The sequence below is a fragment of the Phaenicophaeus curvirostris genome, chromosome 3 (genome assembly GCF_032191515.1).
Source record: "Phaenicophaeus curvirostris isolate KB17595 chromosome 3, BPBGC_Pcur_1.0, whole genome shotgun sequence".
In the NCBI taxonomy this organism is placed as follows: domain Eukaryota; kingdom Metazoa; phylum Chordata; class Aves; order Cuculiformes; family Cuculidae; genus Phaenicophaeus; species Phaenicophaeus curvirostris.
Window position 1 is genome coordinate 8,236,398 of NC_091394.1, and position 12,383 is coordinate 8,248,780.

At 38.2% G+C, this 12,383-nt stretch overlaps 1 protein-coding gene across 2 annotated transcripts in view; it reads right to left on the minus strand.

Moving 5' to 3' along the window:
• The window catches only part of GABBR2 (gamma-aminobutyric acid type B receptor subunit 2), a 457,827-nt gene that overhangs the window by 126,898 nt on the left and 318,546 nt on the right, over positions 1 to 12,383 (minus strand). For both annotated transcript variants that reach the window (XM_069853337.1, XM_069853338.1), the window contains exon 13: positions 5,065 to 5,187. In XM_069853337.1, coding sequence (XP_069709438.1) covers positions 5,065 to 5,187 — 123 coding nt within the window. The remainder of the gene's footprint in view (positions 1 to 5,064; positions 5,188 to 12,383) is intronic.

Here is a 12,383-nt window from a genome sequence, read left to right on the forward strand (position 1 = left end):
ATTTGGGTACAACTTTGTTTTTTTGAAGGATGTCTTCCTGCTGCCTCATCATGCTGAGTCTTCTTTTTCAAGTCTTACTTGATGTGTGACATGTATTTACTCTGTGTCTCAAATATGGTATTTTTAATACTCTCTAGACCAGCTACAAAGATTTAACTCTCTACAGTATCTACTTTAAAGTGTCCTTACATGGCTTCTTCAGTTTTATGTTGTTCCCTGTTCTGAAGCTAAGTAGCACTCTGATGATCTTTTTGGTTGTTGTTGCCTCTTCAGACCTCTCAAAACTAAGAACATTTTGTTTGCAGCTACATAAAAGTCCTTCAAATATCAATGCTTTGGAACGGATTCTGTGTACTCTTCAGAATGAAATGAAGGGTTATTTCTCTTTTTGTGGGTTATCTAATCCGTTGAATTACAAAGCAGTTACTACTCCTAAATGAATTATTCTGAGTAGCACGTTTGTCCAATTTGTGTAGATATTTTTTGCTCTTGCACTGTTTATTACTCCCTCAACATATCAGTCAAAGCTGTCTTTCTGGCTTGTTGGTTAGTAATATTTTTCCAATAGCATAGTTATACACTTGAAATTCACAGGAATTCTGCCTCACTCATTGAAATTATTGATTTGTTAACCTGATTTTACTCCAAGTTTTCTTTAACAGATAGCACTGCTCTGCCACTAGTGTGGCCTACTCCTTCCCTGCTTATTGGTATTTTTATTATAGCAATGTCCTCATATAAAGCTGGACATTCTTAGTTTCCACAATTTACTTCTACATCAGTGCTAGAAACCTAAATAGGATGTATCGCATAGATCTTTTTTCTGTTCTGTATCTTCTAAAATGGTACTTTGTTCTGTCTTTTTTTTTTCTCCATTTCATGTTTATTATTATCCCAAGATAATTCAGTTTGAAACCTTAAATACTAGTATTCCAGATATCAAAATGAAGTCCATTTTTGAATATGTAAATGATCTCATATGGTTGCACAAGAAGAAACATCACAGAGATAAGGAGACAACTAGTACCGAGACATGAGGCAACGTAAAGGTTGCTGCCCTGGATAAACAGGTTTTAAAATTATACAAGAAATACTTGCATCCAATATGCGAAGTATTACTTTTATTGAGTCTAACACTAATGCAAGACCTCTTTACCTTGGGAACTATAAAATCTAGTCCGTCTCTCCTAGTATACAAGTTCTTATTTATTAGACACTACCATTGGTTACCTTCCATGGCCACAGTGATTCCATCTGTGTCACAGGCATTTGTGCTCGGAGAAGACAAGCCAGTCAGAGGCTTTCAAGCTAAACTCTAGAATGAAATGAGTACTAAACCATTGCATTAGAAGCAAGAGGTGACTGTGACCGTATGTCTACACACAGACTTACTGAAGTGTAGCAAGTTCCTAATTCAATTATGGCATGGGCTATTGCACAGGGAGAACAGATTCCATTTTGTAAAGGATTTTTCTGTTTCACTGTGATTTCATTCCAACACAGGTATATCAGTGAGCAACTGAAATTAGAGCAAACTGGTTTCCTACGTATTTTTTTGTCTTGTGGATGGATTCTTTGTGTCTAATTAAGCGTGAAGCCCCCATGTCATTTACGAAGTTTGTCTTTTGACAGAGGAGTAAATTCACTCTGAAACACTCCTCTTAGGGAAAACACTACTAGAACCTCTCCTCCACACAGCTGGCTGTTGCCATCAAATCTGCTGCAGTGCTGTGTCCTTAAGAGCTGTATCTGCTCTGCGAGGTTTGACTGAAACTGGCAAACAAAGTTTGCTAGGCAGCAAGAAAAAGAAACCACAGGATACCCTTGCACATAGACATTGCTTTCTTAAAAAACAGGGCAAAATCCAGATGGTTGTAAGAAAGTGATAGAGCCTTGCCACCTCTTCCACAGCCACATATACAGAAGAACTGTAATTCCTCATGGCCTGTCAAGCACAACAGCTCGACCAACAAGATGGGGAGGAAGGTTGTACTCCACTTCACACGACCAGGAGAAACTTAAGTCTGGCAGAAAACTAGCTGAGATCAGATCATAACCACAAAGCATTTTGATTATAACAAAAAGGGATGAATTACAATGAAAAACAAATTCCAAGTTCAGCCTAGAAAGAAGCCACTGAGAAAAAAAATGATTGATCTATCATGATTGAATTGATTGAATGAAATGATTGATTCTCTTTATTTTGTGAGAATCAAACCTATAGTAGGCAATACAAAGTGTACATAGGAGGAACTTTACAATTTTTCTGCAGGAGATCAGTGTACAGCTAGGGAAATTTTAAAGTGGTCTCTGCCTTTATCTGTAAATCATTTGCTTTTATCCAACAATTTTTTTTGTCTATATATAATATCTCAAATAACTGTCCTACTGATGCTTGGAGGATCTGGATGCTTTATGGCTCAGTCATTTAAACTTTTGCCATGGTCTCTTACAGCAGCCATAGATGCATTTTTCACGAGGAGACATGACATTTGGGGTCAGAATGCCAGACAAAAGTCTGAAAACTGACAGGCCTGACATCTCATCTGATTTCAACTCTCAGAGAAGGAGAGTCACCACAAGTGTCTTTACTTCCCTTCCCATCCTCAGTTTTTAAGAAATGGATAGCTTGACTTTATAAACAACTCTGGAAAAAGAGTCTGGATTTTTAAAGTGCTGGATAATTTGCTGGTGTTGGTATTCAAATGAATTATTTTGTGAACAATGGCAAGCAGCAAAGGACACTGTCACTTTTTAGGCTCCTTGTCTGTGTTACTTTGAATGACGTGTTTATGAAGACACAATTAAGAGAGGATCAACCAATAGAGTCCAAATGCAGAACTTGCACATAGGAAGCCAATGAGTAAATGAGATAAAATATCGCTTTAAAATTATTTCATAAAAACAAGTGGGAAAAGAAATACATGTGACGCAATATTCCTGAAATAAAGCAGAAATTTGCCTCATGTAGTGTTTACTATGTGATACGTACTTTTCAAACACACAAAAGATAATACCTGCTCAGGCAAGCTCAACTAAAGAATTCACCATTGCAGGATGCATTTTAAAAGTCTAAAATCAAAAAAAGCAATTAAAATTTTTTTTGAAGAATGGCAAATACAAGTGTAAGTTACTTTGTTACAAAGGAGCTTCTGAAACCTGAAAAGGTTTGCTTCAGAAAAGCAAACTGCAGTTCACCTCACTGCTTATATATGCTAAAAACATGTTGTATTTTAATGACCAAACGTGTTTGTACAATATTTTTATTTCCTTCCCTCACCAAATCTACTAATTCAAAAAAAAAGAACATTCTGCACAACCTACAAAGAGCTCCAAGAGTAAGTTGAAGTAAATTCTATACTGAGTGTCCAAAACATTACGCATTCTCGTGTGTGCATTCAATGAATGTGAGTTTGCATGGGCTTACACAGTTCAAGTTCTAACACAAAGCTCAGGCAACTGGTGTACAGCCCTGTGGACTAGAAAGAACCAAATGTGCAAGAAATCCACTAAGATTTTTGTGGTAAACATCACCAAAGAATATACACTGATAAGTTCAGATGGAAAGTGCAATCATTTAAATGTGCAGTAAACATAATTCTTCAAATATATGGTATTTGCAGCACGATAACTTCACAGTTAGAGCTGCTACCTACAGATATTTCACTAGAGTGATTCTGCTAAGTGATTCTTTTGTTAGGGCTTCCCTCTGATCAGGGAAAAAAGTAGAAGTCCTTCTAAGACATTATCCACAGCAGTGAAATGTGTATTATTTCAATAGGGTTTTGTGACTACTCATATACTATATTTGCAGTTACAGGAGCAGTGAGCAATTAACAACATGGACAATTGAAATATCAGTTGCAATGCAGCTGGAACATAATGAACAAGGCTATAGACAAGCTGCTATTGTTCCAAGCTCCACAAACATAGAGTGGAAGTGTCTGCACAAGACAAATTTCATTTACATTTTACATTTTTTATTGACAACTGTAATAAATGAGGAGTGTCTTAAAAAAGAGTTCAAACTCTAGGGAACAACTGAGAGGTATCTTTTCAGACTCTCAAGTGATTTCTTGAACAACATCCCTTGCAGTTTGGGAAGCACCAGTCTAAATTTTGTCTGCATATTATATGCAAATATAAAGTAAAATATTATCCTAATGAAACTCCAGAGCTACACTGCAAAGTAAGAACAAAGTGAAAACAATGGAATAAAATATCATAATTATTCTTGCAAACATTAACATCAGAAGAGAAAACTACCATTCTTTTTTTTACTGATTACCAAGTATTGGATGATAGAATAAAATTTCTGTATTGTCCTCATATAATCTAGTTTTCAGAAATCACTAGTTTCCATGTTAGAAGTGATAAACTCTCAAATGCTGCTAATCTGCATACAGATAGATTTTTTTCCCTTGTTCTGCATTGTTGTTGCCATGGTTTTTTTACTGTCAGTTTGTCCAGAAAGCTCTACTTCTAGAAACCTACCAGATTGCTCAAAAATTTGCACAGGTAGTACTAAGCTATTACCTCCTTCCTATGAAAATCTCTAGCATGACCTTTCTGGGAACAACATTAAAACAGGAAGAATTAGTATGTGTGTATGCACACATTATTACTGAAAATAAACACAGCAGTAGGTAACATAATTCTTGAACGTCTCCACAAATAACCTCCACAAAATAAGTCTAATCAGTGACTTCTCCTGTACTTGAATGAGCTCTTACTGAAATCTGCTAATGGGTTCTGATAATCTATTATTTATTGCAACAGACTCTAACAGAGAGTCTTAGCAGAGGACACTCCTGCGTTTGCAACAATTTCACCTAAGATCTCTCATGAGTGACAGAAACGTGGCACCTTCAAATACAGATACAATTTCTTTTGGCTACAGTTATTTAATTTCTATTTGCTTTTAAAAATACCAGAAAGCTTCTTCCCCCTAAATACACAGCTTCAGCTGCTTTCATATAACCTAATGCATCTTTAGCTTGGTCTTACAGAAATCTGTATATATTGATATGCAACCATAAGCAATCCTTGGGCTTGAGGACATACCTCCATGTTATACTTTTCCACTGTCCTTCTCAAAGGATCCACAACCTGCCAGCAAATCAGGATGCAAAGATCAATCAGTAGCATCCCTCCAACTATCACCAGTAGCTTCTGGTCTTTAATGATCTGGAGAGACAAAAAAAAAAAAAGAAAAAAAGAAAAAAGGGAAGATTCCCATAAGCCATAGATAGATCCCTGTGCAGCTTTATTCCTACATGGGGAAAAAACACAGGTTGCTAAGAAAAGTATTTTTTAACAATGAACAAAGAATAAAGATGTTTCAGAAACATCGAAAGATGGATGCAAGAAGACACAAATTATTTTAGTTCATTTCACAGTTATTGGAGGTATCTAAGGTGCATTTTGACCTCTACAAATTTTTTAAGGACTCTTAAATACTAATATTGAAGTCTAGATTTAATGTTAACTCCTAGAAAATGAAAAAAAATAGCCTAGAGAGCCACTATTATGTTTATGTATGCAAATGTGGAAAAGTTTATTACATCTCTCAGAATAGCAGGAGTTGAGATAATTTTCACTAAGATTTACAGTGTTCACCTTTTCATAATCTTCTTATATGTGGAAAACACACTTGCAAGGTATTAAAAGATAAGTTCATTTTTGAGGTTTTGTGTGTGTGTAATATTTGCCTCTGTTACCCAGGGAGCAGAAAGGGATGATGTATTTTTTCTGTATTACAAAGGCTGGAGGCTTTCATGCCCATGCAACTGAAAATCCGTTTTTAATTTTGCATGAAATTTAGGTTCAAAAAAAGAAAACAAGAGCTGCTAATAAAAATAACAAGCCAAAACATGTACTACAGTCTCATATAGTTGCATGCAACCTATATATTATTTCTACTGTTATACGCATAGCAATACAGAAAAAAATATACTGCAAATACATTATTTCAGTTACAAAGCTGTAAGCATGTTCAAATGTCAGTCTTCTTGTGCCTATGTTAATATTTTTGAAATTAATATATACTTCTATTACCAATGAACACACATCCAATATTCAAAAGATAGTGCCGAATTGTTTTAACATGGAAAAACCCCATATATTTTTTCCTAGTTTTGGTTCTCAGAAAAGGTTTTCCAAATTAATCCAAATGAAATATTCAAAAACTATTAAGCCTGAGCAGCGTACTAAAGTTGGGATTAGATCAGTTCAATTTGATAAACTAATTAGGATTTTGAAAATGCGTTACAAAGCCAGAAGTGTCAGCTAATCTTAATATAGGAGAGGGTGGTATTCCTGCCCGCAATAAACTGTATTTGCATTGAATTCCTATCAAGCTTAAGGAAATGATAAAAAGGAACACAATTTCAAATAATTTACGAGGAATTTTAGAAAGTTTGTTTCATTTTATTTAGTGAGATATATAATTTTGAAAGAAGTCATAGAATCATAGAATCACTAGGTTGGAAAGGACCCACTGGATCATCGAGTCCAACCATTCCTATCAATCACTAAACCGTGCCCCTCAGCACCTCACCCACCTGTCTTTCAAACACCCCCAGGGAAGGTGACTCAACCACCTCCCTAAACCATTTTAAACCATTACAACTGTAAAAATCTTAAGCAGACATTATATCTTTGATAATACATTCTTGCTCTTGCACATATGCTCATATGACAGTGAAACTCAGGTCCACATTCAATTTCAACTATATACACATCCTAAAATAATTTATCTGCATATAATATTGTGCACCACTGTTAATTTGCTGGGTTATTTTATAAATCATTTGGAGTAAACCATCTGTAAAACAAAGGCCAGCAATCAGAATGACTTAAAGGATTTGATGCATTATTTTCATATCCTGAAACCAGTTATTTAAATCTATCATCATAAAGAACCAGGAAGTTATGCCTTCCACATGTTTGCACGAGTAATAAAGTAGTATGTCCAGCTCATCAGAGATAGTACAGGCATGCCTGGAGTGGAAGGGTGGAGTAAAACTGAAGAAAGTCTTTTAATCACTGAGGGTACCCTCTGTAGAAAAAGCACATGCACTTTTTAATCTTTTATCTGGTGCTTGTAAACAGGACTTGGGTGAAACATACCTAGTGGAGACAGGAAACCATGGGGAATGACGTCTGAAGAGAATTTGGTTTTAGATAAAATTTAGACACCTAAACCCAAATTTATTTTTCTCCCTCTTAAACGGCTAGGCAATGTGTTTTCCTGGAATATATCAGTAGGTCTTTCCTTGTAATCGATGAGGTTTATTTTACTGAAGTTGGCTGTCTAACCATTATGTGCCTAGCCTTTCTCAGTAGCCAGTGGGCAGAGACAGAGGCCTTTAAAGGACAATTCATCCCATCTATTTTGGGTACAACTCAGAATCAGTGAAATCAGTGTTCTAAAATACGTCCCTCTCTTCCTCACTGTCCCCCCCAGCTAAAAATACACAGACCTGCCAGAAATGTGTCCATCTCCTATACTGAACCACAAAAGTTTCCAGTAAAAAAATCCCAAAATATCAGTAATAATGCCTTATTTTATCTTCCTAATGAAAATAGTGAACATTTTACCTAGGACAGGTAAAGAACGTGACAACTATCCCACCGTCTTCCAAATTTGTGTGGACTGTAATGATATTGCAATTAGGGTTGTATTAGATTACAAACACCTGCCAATATTAATGAAAGTGGTACAGCAAGGCCAGATGTAAAAGAGTGAAGGAACACTTAAAAGCAGTAATACTGCTAAGCTACTCACTAACTGAGTTAAAGGAAATCTCATATTAACACTTCCTATTCAAGAGCATATTGCTAATGGCCCTTCCTTGCTGTCATGCACCTTTTATTTGGAGCTGACCTCGCACTATAGGACAATATTCATATCTTATTTCATATGTAAGTTTGCTAACTGTTTGGGGAGAGCAGATAATTATTAGAACAAATAAAAGCAGAAATACAGCAGACAGTGGAGCTCTTCCTTGGATACCTTCTGGAGCATTTATTCCTGTGTTACATTGTGAATGGTCCTTTTCGGGACAGAAGGGGAGAGGTGCATAACAGCAGCTGTCACTGGCAGCGGGTGTTATTCATCCCTCTCTTCTGCCAGACAGCCAGGAGGAAGGCAAGTAAAAGAAATCCCATAAGACAACCTGAGGAAGCAATCTGTGCTACTGTAATGAGCTCTGTAAAATAACAGTGCTACCAATGCTGCATGAAGGGTGAACAGGGTGAAGCAGGGCTCCTGAAGCTGTCCCGCTCACCCATATTGACCCTGATCTGTCCTTGGTAAAGCCTCTCTTCTTCTGCCTTGGTAAAGCAGAACTCTTCATTGAACTGCTAGCTTTTCAGAATGAGACATTGAGATTCAGTTATTTTTCACTTCTGCCAGTGATATGTTTGCCCTAACATAAATTTACTCTGAGAAACAGTGCTGGTATATCACTAGCAGTAATTCCAAAAGGTTTACCGATCTCCCTCCTCCATCCTCAGGAAGCCCAGCTTTCCCCCTCCCCGGCCATCACTCCCACCCACCAGCACTCCTTAAGTTCGGTACATTCCCTCCTTGGGAAACACCAGATGCACTGAAGGAGTCTTGACTCAGATCTTGTGAATCCAACAGTTTGTCTGACAAAAGAAAGTCACGAGCAACTGAGGCTTCTTAAAATGAAATATATCATTCTTCTTTCAGAGGAAGATTCTTATTTTTTGCCTTTTTTATCCTCCTTCTAGCATACAGTACATCTTTCTTGGGAGAAATGCACGGTAGCTAATAAATCCCATTTTTGTGAGTGCCCCTGACTTCTTGCTGAAGCCAAGCTCTCATATGTGAGTAATATTTTCTACCATCTGTGACTGAATAGGTGAATCTGTCTCATCCTGGCAGATCTGCCCACTGTTAAAAATGTCATTGCTGCCAGTCTGGACTGTATATCTAGATTTGAAGCTATCTGTCCTCAAAAGAAATTTATTTCAAACAGAAACTGGTAAGCCCTTTTCTTCTCAGCAACATCACTGTTGACATCAACATCAAGAATCAAAATTTTTCTGAAAACTTGTGACCATGAAGACAAGTTCAAGATTGAAGTCCTTATCTTCCATGGACCTTGCAGTCTGATCACAGGACATATAAAATCTGTCTAGAGTTCATGCTCATGAAACTCTTGGGGATCTTCTAGAACTATGACAGGCTGTACTACCTGCCATGGCAACTTCAACTACCCATTTGGTTATTATTTCACAGATGTTTTGCAAGGCTTTTTTATCCCTTTTCTTTCTAAAGTATATCCATTGTGTCTTGCAGGACCCCATCCTCAACCAGTTTACAAGATCAACCGGCAATTTTGCTAACAACTGCAATTAAACACTGGGGTTTTTTTTTGTTTTGTTTTGTTTTTAAGACTAGGGCAAACATTTTGTTATCGCTCATCTTATTTGAAACCAACTCCACAAATGTATATAACATAAACCTTAAAGCTAAACTGTTCTAAACCAAGAACAAAGACTCTTATCCATGAAGACGTACCATCTTCTCCAGGATGCAATGTCAGCTTTGTACTCTCCGAGTTCCACAAATAGGTTTCCAGTATGGACTGATTAGTTCATTTCCTCCTGTAATTTTTTTTCAGAGTCACTTTGTTAATATGAACTTCGCCTCCCTTTGTCAGAATAAAATCTCTTTAAATTTAAAGAAATATCTATTGGTTAAATATTAGTGTTGTTTTGAGTTTTGGTTGGTTTCTTTGTTTTCATTGAATTCACAGAAGGATAGCAAGTCTGGGAGAACAGCTCTAGTGTAGCTGACAGATCTGTTCCTTGCTTTCTGGTACTAGGTGGATAAACAGTGATACTCAATAACTTGTTTTGGTTTTGGTTGGTTGGGTTTTTTTCCTTTTTTTTCCAGTTGCCCCTTTCCCACACTCTTGGGATGGAATCTGTAGAGAGAAACTCTCTTTCAAGGACCCCTCTATGAAGCTGCCTAGACCTTATTCCATTAAATGAATAGCAGTGACAGCAACTATTGAAGCTCTCAGAAATCTGAAACCCAATTTTCCTCTCCCTGCTACACAAAGCAACTATGCTGATAGTCTTCCCTCTGAACTTGAGGAGTGAGATTAAAAACAACAGATTTTGGGGGGCAAAAAAATGTTAAAGTCTGTAAGGCCAGAAAAAAGGAACCACGTAACCTAATCTTGCCTTCAGGATATTCTCTCCATTGCATAAACTAGCCTTTCATTTCTCCCCATATGATTAACTGGGAAATGCCTTACGGTTGCTCCCCTACAAATTCCGTACCAGCACACGTGGGATGGTGCCATGAGGAGATGATGCAGAGTCAGTGGCAGACAGCTGAACTTTGCCTGGGTCGGGGCAGATATCTATCTTTGAGCTATTATAGCTATTAATATTTTAGAGTACTATTCTCTAATAGATTCTTAATTTCTATTGTGTAATGGAATGAGAAAAAAGGACTATTGAAAACACATTATGCGCTTGTTCCCAATAACTCCACAATGTTTTTTACAACAGCTATTATGAGTATTTCCTATAATAGGTTCTATAATTAGTATTGGGAACATGTTCAGACTGCAATTACAGTAGCTTTAATGAGTGAATGCTGACATTTTTAAAAGCATACTTTGTAGTAGCAAGCTTTTTTGACCTGTAAGTCTCTCATAGTAAAAAGCAAAGCTTACGTTATTTTACTCCCCTTTAATTTGATGAAAGATTTGTATATCCACTTATAAATTTGTTTTCTGTGAGGTTCTACTGTGACCCCTGCAGTCTGAGAACTTGATGATTTTTGGTGCTTTCCAGGTTAATGGAGTGTGTGGTATAACTTATAATAATGGACAAGTGGATACGACTGAAAACATTCTGTTTGAGAATTAAATAGCTACAGTCACTTGCCTGATAAAGCACACATTTCTAGAATGTGTCTTCTTTGCTGACTCACGCTCAGTATAACTGTAGAGCACCTTTGGGCATACTCAGTCTCCCAGTAAGTGCACTGAAAATGTGGATGTGTTGACTCTACACCTTGCTGCCAGGAGAAGCCACTCACTTAGAAAACACCCTTCCCCTTTTCCGTTTCATATAAAAGAGAGATAGAACTTCTCAGGGATATGCTCCTTAGGGGGAGCAGACGACAGAAATTTTACAGAAGTTAGAGCAGGGGAGGGATTCAATGATAGCTTAAAGAAATTATAAAATTTCTTATCTTTGAAAGCCTGAGACTTATTCATGGCTATAACATATTGGAGAATCAGAGAGAAAATTGTTTTACCAACATTGCCAATTCAAACTTAGGGAGCACAAAGAGCAATATAACATGGTTAGTTTCACAAAACTCCCTTGAAAGGATAAAAGTGGAAAACACTGTAGTCTTAAAAAAAAAATGGGACTAAAGAATTGGGTTCGCGAAAGGCAGGTCTTGCTAAACTAACCTGATCGCCTTCTATGACAAAGTGACTCGGCTACTGGATGAGGGAAAGGCTGTGGATGTGTCTTCTTGGACTTCAGTAAAGCCTTTGACACAGTTTCTCACAGCATTCTGCTTAAGGAATTGTCAGCCTCTGGCCTGGACAGGCGCACACTCTCCTGGGTGGAAAACTGGTTGGAGGGAGGGCCCAGAGAGGGGTGGGAAATGGTGTGAAATCCAGCTGGAGGCAAGTCACAAGTGGTGTCCCCAGGGCTCAATGCTGGGTCCAGCCCTGTTCAATGTCTTTATCAATGACCTGGATGAAGGCATCGAGTGCACCCTTAGCAAGTTTCCAGATGACACTAAGCTGAGTGGAAGCGTGGATCTGCTGGAGGGTCGGGAGGCTCCAAAGGGATCTGAACAGGCTGGACTGCTGGGCAGAGTCCAATGGCATGAGGTTTAACAAGGCCAAATGCCGGATCCTGCACTTGGGGCACAACAACCCTGTGCAGCTACAGACTAGGGGAAGTTTGTCTGGAAAGCTGCCTGGAGGAGAAGGACCTGGGGGGGTTGGTTGACAGCGACTGAACATGAGCCAGCAGTGTGCCCAGGTGGCCAAGAAGGCCAATGGCATCTTGGCTTGGATCAGAAACAGCGTGACCAGCAGGTCCAGGGAGGTTCTTCTCCCTCTGTACTCGGCACTGGTGAGACCGCTCCTCGAATCCTGTGTTCAGTTCTGGGCCCCTCACCACAAGAAGGATGTTGAGGCTCTGGAGCGAGTCCAGAGAAGAGCAACGAAGCTGGTGAAGGGGCTGGAGAACAAGTCTTACAAGGAGCGGCTGAGAGAGCTGGAGTTTAGCCTTGAGAAAAGGAGGCTGAGGGGAGACCTTATTGTTCTCTACAACTACTTGAAAGGAGGTTGTGGAGAGGAGGG